Source organism: Stegodyphus dumicola, chromosome 4 (assembly GCF_044657685.1).
Source record: "Stegodyphus dumicola isolate Sdum_Otavi_A_Nest chromosome 4, ASM4465768v1".
NCBI classification, from domain to species: domain Eukaryota; kingdom Metazoa; phylum Arthropoda; class Arachnida; order Araneae; family Eresidae; genus Stegodyphus; species Stegodyphus dumicola.
In genome coordinates this window covers 48,308,510-48,325,183 of record NC_140771.1, presented here as the reverse complement: position 1 = coordinate 48,325,183, position 16,674 = coordinate 48,308,510, and the positions used below count along the sequence as shown (strand labels likewise).

The 16,674-nt window shown below is 32.3% G+C and overlaps 1 protein-coding gene across 1 annotated transcript in view; it reads right to left on the bottom strand.

Annotated features, from left to right (window-relative positions):
• LOC118202097 (U4/U6.U5 tri-snRNP-associated protein 1) overlaps window positions 1-16,674 on the bottom strand; it is a 102,632-nt gene that overhangs the window by 58,385 nt on the left and 27,573 nt on the right. The window contains exons 6-9 of the mRNA XM_035374251.2: window positions 10,542-10,616; window positions 10,365-10,461; window positions 10,078-10,217; window positions 3,394-3,466 (exon numbers count right to left, since the gene is read on the bottom strand). Of these exons, the coding sequence (XP_035230142.2) occupies window positions 3,394-3,466; window positions 10,078-10,217; window positions 10,365-10,461; window positions 10,542-10,616 (385 nt within the window). The remainder of the gene's footprint in view (window positions 1-3,393; window positions 3,467-10,077; window positions 10,218-10,364; window positions 10,462-10,541; window positions 10,617-16,674) is intronic.

Here is a 16,674-nt window from a genome sequence, read left to right as displayed (position 1 = left end):
CTTAAGTATTATCCAATCCAGACGTGAAAGTTGGCTATCATTGAACTATTGAAGCAGGTAAATATCCTGCCAAAGTTGCACCAATTGTTCCTATGGAATTCTGAAGGAATATATGCTCTTTTATTAATAAACAATCAGTACTCAATCCACATTTCGTTAATTTCTAATATTTTGTTAGACCCTTCGATTTTACTGGAAGCTCTGCTCAGAACATATGAGCACAGACTTACAGCAGGTAATTGTTCTTATCTATTACATTTCATCAGCCATATTCAGGTAACCAAAAATTTAATAAATTAATTTTTTAAGAAAATTCCAGTCTATCCGCATACTGTCTGTTTGTTAAACCTATATTAATTATGGCATCATATAAAAACACAAAAATTTGCCAATTACATATGACTTATATATATTCCACAAAGAATTACTGTTATGACTGAGTTGTTCTCCTCAATAACTTTCATTTACAAACGAATTTCATTTACTTACAATGCATTCCATCTAAGTAACATACTTGCCAACCTATGACACTCAAAAATCAGGAGATTTTTCACAATGTTAAAAAGACTTTTTAAATGATAAAAATATGGTTTTTAATAATGAATTAACTTTAATAGTAACTAATTCTTAAATGCAAGCAACACAAAAATACCTTACACATAAAAAAACATTTTTATTACTTGCATCGTTTATGGAAATAAAAAAAAAAAGGAGGGAATTTTAGTTTAGAAAATTAGGAAGTTTCTTTCTTAAAGAACTAATTTTGTTCACTGCAATTGACACGTAGGCCTGCTTTCGCTAAGAAAAGTTTTTCTAATGTGTCATCACTAATATTAGATCTAAATTTAGTCCTCGTTTACGCAACAACATTGAAAATCCTCTCACACTCTGTACTACTATGGGGAACTGTCAAGATGGCCAACACAATTCTAGACAGTTGGCTATATTTTAAAATTCCATCAGCACCTTTCAGTTTTCCAATTAAACTCCACTGGGTGTCAATCCTAGCTGATTTTATAACTTCATTCAAGTTTTCTAATTGTAAACTGCTGTTATGCAGCTGTTGGAACTGTTTCAATTTTTCCTTCCTTTTAGAACTCCTTTCAAAATAATAATAAATATCAACAATGTGTTCATCCACATTTATTGGTAAAGAAGCTGCCCCTTTTTCAGCTGCTAAATTTAAGAGGTGACAGGTGCACCTCATAATCTGCAAATCTGAATTTTCCTTTCTTAAGATGCCTGCAACACCAGTCTTCAAGCCTACCAATACTGGTGCATTATCGGCACCAAGTGCTAAGCAATTATCCAGAGGGCCTGCATTTTCTTTTAAAGTTTAATAATTAGCTGTGGTAAATTAAAGCCTGTCAAATGTCCTTCTAAAATGGGGACAGAAAGTAAACTGCACTCAATTTCTTAAGAATCTGGATTAAAAAAAGAAACAACAATTGGATACAGTTTTGAATCGGTATTATTGCTTCTATCCGTAGAGAGGCAGAACGGAGCTGTTTTGTGCAATCAATAACTGAAGATTTATTTTTCAAACTCATTTCTTTAACAATTGCACCTGTTTTGGTTCTTGCACTTGAGTATTTCTTAGTAATTTCACTATCGGGAAACATTTTTCTAAATAAAGCTGCAGCGTGATCCGATGCATTCAGTGGCAGGTTGTGCTCCAGTAAAAAGGCAGAGAACAGACATTCTGCATTAATAACTTTTTGGTCCTTTGTTTCCGAAGAAAAATTTAATTTTTCGTTTTTTAAAAAACAACTCATGTTATCCTTGTGTTTGCACACGTTTGAGAACATCCATCCTTCCACATTGCGAATTCGAAAAATCACTACGACAGGCGGTGCACATCGCAAATTTATTACATTTCCTTGAGGAAATAATGGAAGGAAAGTCAACTGTGTACGATTTTTGAAACGTACACGAGTATTTCATTCTCGCAGACATAACAAAAGATGATAATTTCTAAAACTATTTCCCGAAGGCACGTGCACTCACAACTCAGCACAAATTGAACGAAATAACTAAAGAACATCCAAATAACAGCTTGCCTTGTCCTCATTGGCTAATATATGCCAGCTGACACGCAGTGGAGTTCGATGCCCATTGGAGAACTGGAGAATGACGTTTCTGGGATACGTATAATGCTCTCACTCACAAAGCATAAGTTATCTGATTCGTAAGGTTTTGTTTTAGATATAATCTAGAGAAAATTCAATTGCTTTCAGACGTCCAAAATCACTTTTTTTCATATAACAAAGTATTAAGCCAAGTTCCATAAAAATCGTGAGAAATTTTAAGAATAAGAAAAAGTCGGGAGAAATATATTGTAAATCGGGTTGGCGGGAGATCGGTCGAAAGTCGGGAGTCTCCCGCCTAAATCGGGAGAGCTGGCAACTCTGAAGTAATAAACAAAATCAGAAATGAAATTCGTTCACTTTTCAATGCAATGTATGAAACAATGGATTTCCTCCCCAATTAACTGTGATAAAATTATGTCATGAATGACAGCTTTATTTATATTTGAAAAGGCTAGTTATATCTATTCTATTAAATAATATATAATTGTCAAACAACCACCTCAGTAATGTTACACCACCTGCTAAATTCTGAAATGTTAAAAAAGTTTTTTTTTAAGAAGTCAACAGACTTTTGATGAAAAACTTTTAGTTATAAGTATTAATATAATACAAATTAAATGTACATTTTTATTAGAATTCAAGGGGGGGAAAGAGATTTAGCATATTTAAACAAAACATTAATAGGACTAATCAGAAAAAATAAAATTTAATCAGAAAAACTACACTGAAAATCATTTAAGAAAAATGGAACTTGCACAGTCTTAAGCTTTGTTGCAAGATAATAGTGTTATTACTTCAGATTTTCTTAAGTATCAAAATTTTCTTTCCATTTCATTTACTGATGAATATTCTTTTTGTTTGATACTTATGTATATAAATTAACAACTAAAAGATTTAAAACTTTTATAAGGGATTAAGACCCAAAGGGAATCTGGTTTTATTAGCATGGGTGGCAGTTCTGCAGTATCAATTATTACTTTTACTTATGTACATAAATTAACAACTAAAAGATTTTAAATTTTTCCCAAGGAATCAAGACCCAAAGAGAATCTGGTTTTACTAACATGGTTGGCAGTTCTGCAGTATCAATTATAACTTTCAGGTTTCAAACTTCACTGTTAATACATTTTTGATTAACTCAAAAAGTTAGCGAGCCTACTTTAGTTTCAAGTTGAACAATACATAGTTATAATTACAGATTGGAAACTCTACTCTCCCAAGAGCAAAAAAGGCATATTACTCAATTTTCTGCTTCTATAAATATCTTTCAATGCAAACTCCTGAAAGAACTTCAATGACTTACCAATTTTGAAAGCCTTCTTTTTCTCCCCTTCTATTTCTTCATCATATTTAGAAAGCAAATTCTTTTTCTTCAGCTATATAGACCAAATATATCTATATTAATATGTGTGTATGTATACATATATATATAAACCCATAAAAGATTACATTAAAATAACCCTCTGAGTGGCACGCTTTTGTATCTGTCAAGAAAAACCTATATTTAAACAGCATTTATTAGCTAAATTTGTATAATTACTTGCTTTACTATCTTCATAAACTTTCATTTTTAAGATGATATTTACATTATTAAAGAAACTAAGAAAGAAAAATATCTTAAATTATGAGCTAATATAGACCAAGTGACAAAAAATCTCATGATCGGATAAAGCCCGTCACAAAACTCAGAGGGTTTAAAAAAGCTTACATTTTAAACAATCATGTGTTATGACTTATTTACATTAATGAAAAGTATGTATAGAAATTGTAGCACTAAGAGAAAAGAAAGAAATAAGACTTTTTATTGTGAAGTTATTTTTAACAAAGTAACTGCTTTTACTGGCTTATTGCAGTGCTATGCACAAGACCACCGGCTATTCCCCATCCCAGATGCTCTTTGGTCTTACTGCAAGGATATATGCATATAATGCATCGTTATATGTCATATATGATGGAGAATGCATATAATACTTGAGGAACTTTATATGCAGTATTAGGTTACAGGAAACCCTTCAACTGAACTTGCATTCCGAGCAGATGATGATTATTGGATTTTAATGCAAAATACCAGGAGTTTTTCTAGTAAATATTATTTTAGACACAACCCAATGATACAGTTGTGTCCCTCTATCTGCTCATTCGGCATTCAAAATTTAAAGAGACCTAAAGAAAAAAATTAAGTTTTGTGATTCAAATAAAATCAACTGAAATACAGTAGTGTAAACATAGTCAATACTGTGTTCTTATGCATGGTCACTTCAGGCCCTCTCCAATTTCAGGCCAGATGCACTTAAGTACAGAGAAAGCATATAATTCTGAAGGAACTTTATATGCTGCAATACTTCTTTAACAATTTGAAGCAAACTCCAGTTCATCTGTGCCTTTCGGATAATATTCAATTGTCATTTGCTTTCGACAATTGTTTTCTTCGTCTATTAGTAGCGGCTTTGATATTAAATAGAAAGCCAAAAGATGATAACAACACTGCATTGCAAAATGATTCTCAATATTAATTTCTTTACAGTTTTTCAAATTTTCGTGAACATCTTCCACGTTTAATTCCAGTGATTTAACTTCTTCTTCAAAGACATCTCTGGATGCTTTATTTTCTTCCTTCATCAGTTCCAAGATCTTCTCTTCAGCTATTTTTCTTTTCCTTTCAGCTGTAGTAGAGATGGCATTAACCTGGCGAGGATGACTATCAGGTTCCTTTCTTTGTATATTCAACAGAGCAAAAGTTCGATTGCCTAATAAATACCTTCCTTTGTTGAGTTCATTTCTAATAATCGCAGCCTTAGTTATTACACGCCCAAGATCGCAATTTAGTTCAATATCAGCCAATGGTAAACAGGTTGGATTCAAATCTAATGATTGTTGCACCAACACATTTTCACCTGTCAGTATTTCCGGTGTGATGTATTTGCGACAAACTATAGCAAATACTAGCACCTGAATCCCTTAATATAGGAATTTTACTTTTACGTAACCCATACTAGTACAAGGTAACAGAAATTGATGCTCTGGTTTTGCACTAATTCTGTTAAGATTAGCAGGAGATTCAGTATTATTCTTAAGTTTTGGACATTGGGGCCTTAAATGTTGACAGGATTCACACTGATAAATTGTGGCGTATCATCTGGACGTGGACTTCTAAGTCTATGAAACCAGCTTTGCGAATTAAATCCCGAGGACATTTTTTTTTCAATTTTATTTTTATTAACTGAATTCAATTTACCTTGAGTTAGTGCATTGTGTCTTTCTTTCTGCCGATCCACTACAGGCGTTTTTGAAAGTTTCCGCAAACGTTTTCACAGGCATCAAGTTTTTCAGCTAATTTTTTAGATGAAATCATTTCTACCCACTCATCAAGAAAATTATCTCGAATTTCAGGTGAAACTCAACGTTTAAGTTGGTCAATAACCATCAAATCTAGCACCTGATCAAAAGTCTGAACTCCTAGACCAGTCAACTATTCTTTGCAATAATTTTCTATTTCATTCTTAAAATCCACTCATGCGGATTCGGTACTCTTTTGATGTTTCATAAATTTCTGCCTAAACTTTTTCGAGCTTAGTTTAAACCGTCTTAACAATAAATTCTTCACGTGTTCATAGTCTTTAGCTTTATCGGAGGGTTCTCTAGTTAATAGTAACTGGGTTACTTCTAAGGAAGAAGTCCTAGTAAATAAGATACAAATTCTTCTTTATCTATTTGAGCCCATTCTGCTTGCCTTTCAAACAATAGCAAATATAGACTGATATCTCCTTTCTTGTCATCGAATTTCTGCATAAGGTGATGCAGCTCCTTTTTTGGCCGGATCTGTCCAGTATTTTGAGACTTTGTCTCTGCTTCAAGTCTTAATCTCTTAGATTCATACTGTTCTTTCCTTCTCCGCTCTTCTGCTTTTTCCTGTCTTCTACGTTCTTCTCTTTCCTCCCTTTCTTTCCGTTCTTCTATTATTGTGTCTAAGACTCCTTTGACAAGTACCGGGTGGCCATAATTAAACTGACAGTGCTCACAATGTTCTGTAGTGCCATCTATTTGCAAGAATGACGCCACATTTTGTAGAAAGATTAAACAAGACGGGGGACGAAGGATTACGCGAAAAAACAAATTAGTTCAAAAAGTCCCCTTTACCTTTTATTTTGCATTCAAATGAGGTTCAATGTGGCTGCCGTTGTTGTGGACCACATATTGCATTCTGTGCACAGTATACACAACAGCAGAAAGTAACATGTCTGCAGGAATCTCCTGTACAGTCCGAGTAGCGGCTAATGACTCTTTCTGTTGTAGCATCTGTTGCACCCGTACAGCAAAGTGTGGAGGGGCTCCATCTTGCATGAAAATGATTTCCCCAGGCATTGTCTTTCCTGAAGTGCCAGAATGACAAAGCTGTTCAACATGTGGGAATAGTTCTCTAAGGTAACAGAACAGGTTTTCAGTCCTGTCGGGGTAATGTTCTCATAGAAGAATGGACCTACGATATATTCCGCTGTGAACCCACACCAAACAGTTACCTTTGGTGAATGTAAGGGAATTGCTGTGACTGCATGTGGCGATTTGTCATCCCAAATTCGGCAGTTCTGGGTTCCATTGAGGTAAAAGTGGGCCTCGTCTCCCCATAAGATTTCCCACGGCCAAGCATCATCCACCTCCATTCTGGCAAGAAAGGTAAGAGCAAAAATCAATCGGTTATCAAGGTCGGGTTACAGTAACTTCTGTACACGGTTGATCTTGTATGGATAGAAGTTGATAATCTTTTGTAAGATTTTCCATACCGTACTGTAAGGAATATCCATATTCCGAGCTACTCCATGAGCACTAGAGGTGGCAGCAATATTGTCTGGTCCTCTGTCGACAATCGCCATAGCAACTGCTTCAATTGTATCCTGTGGCAACAGGTTTTCGTCCTCTGCCTGACTGAACCTTCAGAGAACCTGTTTTCTCAAACGTCGCAACCATTGCTTTTAGCCCATTAACTGACACAGGACCGTTACCTTTATGCATTTTTTTGTGCGTTCTAAAAGCATGAAGAGCGGCTGACGCACTGCACTGGTTGGGGTAAAAGAATTTGACCAGTAACGCACACTCAACTAAAGAAGGAGACATTGCACATAAACTTTCAATCCGATTGATTCGAAATGTAACACATTGCCTTTTAAAACCCAAGCAACTGGCACTGTGCGAATGGATGTAACGTGAAATTTGAATAAAGAACTTCTTCTGCTCAGCGTACGTGATATTGCAGATCACGAGACTTTATCGGTGTTTATGTAGATTTTACGCTTTTTTAAAAGTGTTGCCATATTTCACTTGAACTAAATCAGAAAATGTGCATAATAAAAGGAATTTTGTTAACACTCTATTTTCTATTATACAGCGCCAAATATTCCCCTAGCGGTGACTTTTGGAACTAATTTGTTTTTTCGCGGAATCCTTCGTCTTCCGTCTTGTTTAAACAAGTCCGTCTTCTTACAAAATGTGGCATCATTCTCGCAAATAGATCGTGCTACAGAACACTGTGAGCACTGTCAGTTTAATTATGGCCACCCGGTACTTCATCATAATCTCTACTTTCAACAGTTTTTTTTGTTTTGTTTTGTTTTGTTTTAAATTGACTATTTTCAAATCTGCACTCACATGAACTCCCAGTTCAGCTGCGAGATTTTGCAACTCTTCCTTACGAGCTCTTTCTAAGTAAGACATTGTTTCTATATTTAAAATTAACGAACACTGTGTTCTTTATACTTCCTCAAAATAGCTCAAATCAATTACTTTTAATTAATGCAGTCAGGAATCACGGAATTAAATGCACTCTGTTAAATATGCAAACCTCAAAAATGAAATATTTAAATATGAAATTTACACTCTCTATCCCATTAATTGTGATTAAAATAAAAATAACAATATAGAGCAATGTATATGTCTACTATTGGACAACTAAAATGTATATTAAAAATAATATCCAATACGATAATAAAATAAGACAATTCAATATTAACAGGAGGTAATCTCTAATTCAGTAATGAACCAATAAATTAAAGCAATTCAATATTATCAGGAAGTAATAATCTGGTATCATTAATATTACGTTCAGTGATGAACTAATAACATAAGGCAATTCAAAATTAACAGGAAGTAATAATCTGGTATCACTAATATTACATTCAGTGATGAACTAATAAAATAAAAATATGCAAGATTATTCGATCTCGGTCGGTGCCTCAAAAATACTTAAGACTTTACTTCTTTAACAATTTGAAACAAACTCCAATGATGGAACACAGCAATCTTTATTTAATACACAAAATGGCGACATACAAACCAGAAGAATTAAACGAATTTTAACATTTAAAAATAAATTACATTTTTCGTGCGAAACCCGCACATGGCACTCGAGCCTGGTTTCAAACATTGCCATTCACAAATACCTTAATGTTCATCTATTTAAATTATTTAAACTACAAGATTTTAATATTTAAAGCTGTTACAATGCAGTCTTAGGCTACAGGAAATCCTTCAACTGAGCTCACATCCTTAACAAATAGTGATAAATATGGGATAAGAAATCAGGTATCAGCAGCCAGAAAATTTGATTCCTAGTTTCTAGATTCAAACTACATCTTTTTCTATATGTGTTTATATTCTTGTTTCTAGCATTCCTTCTATTCTTACTAATAGCATTTTCCCAATAAACTGTAGAAATTGCTTTAAATAAGGTATGCAAAGTTTTATTTAAATTTGCAGCACTTGTTGGTTAATGGGATTCATACACATAAAAATATATATAATAAGATTATAAAATAAAACAATGGCTTTCTGTATAAATATCTTCATTATGGAAGAATATAACTGGAACTGCTTATCATTCAACAAATGCCTAATCATGTAATCCTTACTAATTTTCCTGGCCTCAAAATAAACTTAAAAGGAAAGGGGTTCCCCCCTTTTAAAAGGGAAAGTTACAAGATTAATATCCTTTTGTTTCACTTCCTTGAAATGGAATAAATCCGTGGCTATTCATGAAATGGAATACAAAAGAGAGCTCTGAATTTTTTTAGACAGAGGCAGAAAATATGTGCTAAAAACATTCATTAGAATGTTAATCCACTAATGATACAAACGTTTGTGGACTCTGTAAGTCCACAAAAGATAATTTCTGGCAATAACTGATATTTATCTATCATAGAATAAATTTTGAATAAAACGAAAAATGGAGCTGATGCAAGAATATTATCATGCTATGATTTTCTATGATTTAAAAGGGGAGGAGCTAAATCAAGAAGGATGCATTTAACATCTATAATTAGCACATGAAAATAAAGTTCCATCTCAAGCCATTGCATTCAAATGATTTACAGAGTTCAAAATTCTCTTCTAGAGGAAGAACACATACGATGTGCTTTGTAAGCTTAAAAGCATACTTTTCATTGATTTCAAGAAATGTATAGTTTGAAGCATTTAATCTTTGGAAAATTAGTCTACATTGATGTTAAGTGCACTTGATAATAATAGTATATCTCTTACAAACACTGCACTTTTATTACATAATCCAAATATAATATGATTAAGCCTGTGTTATAAAGATGGAATAATTATTCATATAAAACAATATATTACTGAAGTTAATATATATTCAACAACACATTTTGTAAAACAAACATAATCTATTACACAAGCATATATTTTTCCAAATATCATAACTTTAACTTTCCTTACAAGGATAAATTTTACTACTAAACTGAACAAATAAACATGTTATAGTAATGGGGAAAATAATTTTTATCCCCAATCGCACATACACTACAAAATATTATTAGTGTAAGAAGACTCTTTATAACTTTAGACTTAAATATGCATAAAATATACATATGTATATTTTATGCATATTTATATATGCGTACATTTTATGTGTTCAAAAAAGCAAAATTTTGCTTTTGAACATTTATACACAAAAAAGAAGATAAAATATTAAAATGTCACTTACAATTCCAAATTCATCATATTCAGGCTCTTCATATGGCCTATAATCTGGTTTCTTCTTCTTATTTTCGACATTTTTAGCATATCGCTCACTGTCAACAATATTCACATTCTCTAAAACATCTTCATCCTCTTCAAGAACACCTTTGAGAAAAAGAACAGACGTTTGCAGCATGCATCAAGAACTGCTTCAAATTAAGTCTATTTGCATAACTTAAATTGCAGATATAAATATTTAATTTTAAAATTAGAATATTTATTTAAATGATAAGGAAGTAAACATTAAAATACCTTTATCTTTTAGTGTTAAGATGACTTGATGACCTTCTTTAAAAGCATCGGCATCATGACCTATAGTTAGTCCTTTCAAATCTTGAGATGTATATGCCTAAGATGAAAGAAACACAAATAAACACCACATTTTTTTTTTTTTTTTTTTTTTTTAAGTAAAGCTTAATAAAACTTTACCTTCTTCTTATCAAATTCTTCTTCTACTAAAGCACCAATTCCAAATTCTTCATCCATTTCTTCTAACATTTTAGCCTAAAAAGATATACATAACATATAAAACTCAAACTTTATAATTGTACAATATTTCACTATAAGAACATAATAATAATTTGATGAAAAAAGAACATATGACTCATGAAATTCCCCCACTGCAGAAACTAATAGTATTATGAAATACATTTGCAAGATTTTTTGTCCCAGATACTAGATTCTTTTGAATACAATGGAGAAACTGTAACCAGGATATACAAAATTTTTGCATAAAAGCAAATTTAATGCAGTCTGTTCAAAAAATGCTTATATAACAACCTGCCAAACTTAGACATCTGAAGAATTTTCAGAATAAAAATACAGTATAAAATTTTGGTATAATTTGTCCACTAAGAGAAGATACTTGACCTCAATCAAATGTTGAGAAAAAGGGAGTTCATTTCACTGCAAAGAGAAGAAACACATACAGTCCATCTAAGATTGCAAATGACTGAATCCAAGTTCCATTGTTACAGTGCATGTGCTATTAGTCCCGTTAACCTAAAGTAAGATACTGGAATCGTCCAACACTATGTGATGTAAATGTTATCAGATCTGATTATGTGCCCAACCCTCCTGAAAAATCATCAATCTTGGCTCCTAATTTTTTACCACATAATGTGCAAAAAATCACAGTCGTTTTCAAAATGTGCCAAACTAAGAATTACATAAAACAGCATGCATGTCTCATGTACTGATCGACCTTTTTTCATTTAAAAAATAAGATAACTGCACAAATTCAGCTAAAGCCATTACCACAATCACATGAAAACAGCTGATATACTACTTTCAAGTTACATTGCTACTGTAATCATGTAACACTGACGATAAATAAAAGCTTTCCAAATCCATCATTTCATAATTACTACTGCTAATAATAATCATTAAAAGAAACACCTCAAAACAAAAATATTCACATGAAAAAGCAAAAAACCAGATGATATTTACATTTTCACAGCTGGAGGACACTGCCTAGGTTACCTACCATTGGACAAAATTCTGTCTTTATGAAGAAATGCAATATTTGTATCAATACATACAGCTTGAATAGAGGACTCCATTAGTGACTTTCACAGTTAGCACACTTTTCACACAGTTGCTTCTGGTAACTCAGCAAATTCTAGAATATTCCATTACAGCAACCCTACTGCAGTCCCATGTGTTTTAAACTTAAGGATGCCATTTTCTTCCCTGGATGTAACACGGTTATATAGCTTTCTTTTATTACATTTTTTATTGATTATTTTGGATTACATACATTGTATTTTACCATATTTTTTGTTTTAAACATAGTAGAGAAGTTTCAGGGAGTGCTAGAGGAAAAATTAAAGCTATTGAAAGGAATGATAGCTTTGGAAAACATGGGATTGTCAACAGGTCGTTTATTTCAGATTTGTATCAAGGCCAGTTTACATCTGTCAAAGGTGCTTGTAGCGAGCCGCTCGTCCGGGCTTTTCGAACCGAGTGAACGGACCTGTACTCTGATAGATTGTTTACACCAATCAGAGTGGACTGACAACTCGCCTCTGTTTGTTTACAAAATGGATACCGATGTCGCAGCTGCATGAAAGAATATGCATTGAACATACATAGATATTCTTAGGCTGCAGTGCTTGAAGTCTGCGAAGCAGTTTCAAACAAATTAATTTCTGGTCTTGGGAGGAAAAAAAAAAAAAGAAGGAAAAAAAAATGGGTACGTTATTGGGTAGCTTGCCGCGATGAATTAGGAGTATCAAATGAACTATTAAATGAATTTCGGACGAGAATGTCCAAAGTTACAAAAACGTTACTGCATATCAGATACAAGAATTTAAAAGAAACTCAGTTTGAGAGAAGTTATTTAGTCAACTGTGGTTACTGAAAGTCAAATTAACAAAGTTTTTCTACTATATACAACTGTTTATTTACAAAATAATGTAAAAGTGTGTTTTATTATTTATTAATAGAAAGAATATATGTATTCATCCAGAATCCACAGAATCAGTAGCTCTCTGTGCATGAATTAATTATGCAGAGTTCTGACTGGAACTGTGTTATTTCTAGAGAAGAATGCAAAATTAACACATGGAATATTTATTCACAGCTACCATTAACACGACAGAAGTAAACTGTATGATATCTACCTAATTATTCAGAAAATCTTAAATAAATAAGAAGTAGCAAAAAACTTGGGAGCATTACATATATTCCCACAGGTAAAAGAATATATATATTATGACATAGTTCCAAAAGGAAGATATTTATCGCAAATTGTTACTTTTAGATCCTACTGAAATTGTGTTTCTGGACAACACACAAAGTGATATCAACAAAATTAATAATGGGTAAATATAGTGATTATACTTTACTTTTAAAATGCTAAAACGGATAGTTTAAGGAGATTAGAATTCATCTAGCATAATTTGTATAAACCTTAATACACCTTCAGTACTTGCACTCACACATCCAAGCTGAACATGTTTCACATCCAAGCTGAATGGTAACGAATTATAGCCCAGAATGTTTTTATACAAAGCAAGAAATTTAAATATCCCCAATAAAACAGATCTACATATCTTTTTCATAATTTTTCTTATTTTTTATTTTTATAGTTTATCATATATTTATTGCATCCTCATGTAGGGATGCTTGTAGAAAAATGAATATAAGCTCACATAATTATAGAAGTAAAACACTTCATAAGATGCGTATGCATTAAAAAAATGCCATGGTTCGGCTGTCGCTTAATCTCGGATTATAGAACTCACTTTCACGACATCCCTGCGAACGCTGCTTGGAGTAACTGCCCAGAGAGATTTTTCAACAGGTTCAAAGTAGAAACGGAAGCGTTGACTCATCTTCCCTATGTTTGTACTCCGTCGAAGTGAGCGTTTACATTGTCAAAGTAATCGTAAGGAGCGACTTGCTCTGAGCCGCTCTGACAGGTGTAAACTGACCTTCAGGATCAGAAGTTGTTTCGGGGCTTTTTTAAAGAAGCAGAGTTAACTAAAAGGAAATTTTCATGTAAGAAATGTAATTCTGAAATAAAATTATGACTAAAAAATGAAAGTCAGGTGGTTTTAGATGTGTTTGTAGAAAAACTGTGGCAGATAAGGAATGTGTGGAATGTGGAAAGGCCTCAAAAGCATATTTAGCATACGTTCTCTAACAGTAAATTAAGGATTTAAAATTCTATTTGGCCTTTTACATCTCACATAAGACTGATAAGCAGTAAAATTTCGACTGCTTTAACAAATTTCTGGAAATTATAAGGAATTTAAATTGGGTAGAATTCAGAATTTCCTTGTAAAATTATCCACTATTCAGAATATTTAACAATTCAAGCATATTTTACCTGAAAGGAATAAAAATCAGCCTGAAAATTACCTGAAATACATTAAAAATGGCATACTTGCCAACCTATGACAATAAAAAGTCAGGAAAATTTTCTCAGCAACAAAGATTTTTTAAATAATAAAAATATATAGACAGAAAATATATTTTTAATAATGAATTAACTTTAAATAGTAGCTAATTAATATCTGAAAGTTCAGTTACTATTTCTTAAATGCAAATATATTAAAAAATACTTACATGTGAAACAAAAGGCTTGTTACTTATACCTAATGTAGCTTTATTACTTATACTTTCTAAAAATAGAAAAATACTCTAATCTGTTTCCCTAATCATTAAATCATACTTTAACGAGATCACTAATTATTGATTGCAAAACATGAGTTAATGTAATTCTGCACTGTAGAATTGTGTTAGGAATATCGAATGATGGCAAAATAGAATGTACAAAAAACAAAAGCTTTGTTAAGGTCCAAAGACTAAAACACATTCATTCTTCACAAGATAAACTTACACTAATCGGAAAATTTGTCCCTTGTCAAGCAATTTTTTATTTTATTTTGGAAGAGTTTTACGCTTATATTTTGTAGTATTATTTTGAGGACTGCCAATTAAATTGCTCGCAGGTGCATAAATTACTTATATTTCTCGTCTATTTTTAACAGCAGAAGTAATAATTACATCTCCATTTACTTAAGTCATTTTATAACTTTCAACAAAGCTTTTTACCTTAATTCTAGAAGTATTTGCTTTTTCCTTAAAAAAATGTAAGAAGTGGGTTCCATTGGTCAAGTATTCTGGATAAATATTTCACTAAAGATAACAGGTGGTACATACATATTCCAGATTTTTTCTTATTTCAGCATTATGCAGCTGTTGGAATTGTTTCAATTTTTCCTTCCTTTTAGCAAATCATTCCAAGATAATAATAAATATTAACAATATGTTCATCCACACTTACAGGGTTCGTGCACATTTCTGCACATGGAAATTAAGGACTTTTAAGGACAATTAATGCAAAAATTAAGGACCTATGAGCAAATGGGAACTGAATAAATTCAATTAAAAATATTATTCTATGCCTCATTTTCACTTTTGTAATACTATTCTAAAAATAAAATAGATCCATGACTAGTATGCATTATTACTAAACATGAGTTAATTAACATAATTATTAATAAGTTTTTTGAGAATAAAATAAACTGCATGAAATTTATCAACTAGCATTAACTATTTTACACTTATAATAATTGGACATATTTGAAAGAAGATAAGTGACATTTGTGTTTTACTAACAGTTAGCTTTATGCTGATTTTTTTAATGTCTCATTTTGTCACATACTTAGTATAGTATGTGACAAAATACTTAGTATGTGACAAATTACTAAGTACTATAAGACACACATACTTAGTATGTGACTTAGTATAGTATGTGATTTTTTTTATGTCTCATTTTGTCACATACTTAGTTAGAGGTATAGTAAATAGCAGGTAGATTTTCTGTCAAAAGGTATAGGTTCAAATGAGAAGTAAGATCATAATCAGTATGAAGAACTGAAGGTTGTCACCGCTGTTGCTTGTCTAGAGAGAGACCTGCTCATTAGAACAAACCTGAAAGGCCTGATATAGACACAGTTGGGAAGTGTTGAAAGTTAGTCAGACTCTGTTTGATGCAGTTAGTGTCATAGCTTTGTGTAGAGTTCCAACAGGTTGTATCCCAGTTAATATAGTTTAATGTTCCAATAAGCGATTAAAGTACCAGAGATGATAAGTTGTTTTGTATTATTTTTAAGTTTCACTAGATGCAAAGAATAAGTTTTATCTGAATTTTTACATTTTTGTGTTTTATCTTGTGACCACAGTGAGTGTTAATGAAAGGCGGTAACTCACTTTAATATGTAGACATAATTTTTAAGGGTAAGCAGTTAGTTATAAATAATTAAATTAGATAATTAGATAACCTTAGTCATAATGGATTTACAAGGCCACTATTAAATTTTATTTTTTAACAATATTTGGTAAAAAAGCCTATTAAAATATAAAACCAATAAATTTTTACAGTTTAAAATATATATAATTTATGACATTGATTTTTAAAGGATATTAGGATATACATTAAAAGCTACAAAACAATTATGTTTTGTAACAGCAACACTCAACGAAATATTTATCCTTCATTTTAATTTGAAGCCTTCCCACACATTTTGGCTAGTTTATATCGATTTCCTTCTCTTTAAGCATCTTTTCTAACAATTAGAGATTTGTCTCAATATGCAAACCAATGCTCTCGCTAGTTTCTGCATGCTTATCTTCTAACTTGTCAACCTCTCCACAAGGTACCTATGAGGGTTTACTTTATCTGGTGTGTGTGTGTGTGTGTGTGTATTGAGAATACGGCAAAGCACACTAGGGCTACCCGCCTAAGGGGAGGGATGCCTTCGTGGAGGACTTTCTAAGGGAAAGTGGCTTGTATACACATTACACATAGGGAAACCTCGAAAATGCACATGATGCCAGCCCGTTCGCGGAATTCGAACCTCGGACCGAACTACAGCTCGGCCGCTGGTGGGCCCTTACTTTATCTGGAAAAAGTCAAATAGTCCCAAACCCTCGACTGAATCATAAGCTGAAGGGCTGAAATCATAAACAATAGGTAAGTTACATAATAACAACTGCACATATCTTTGAAGAGTAATTTTTTTTAATGTACTCAGTTTCTTTCTTCAAC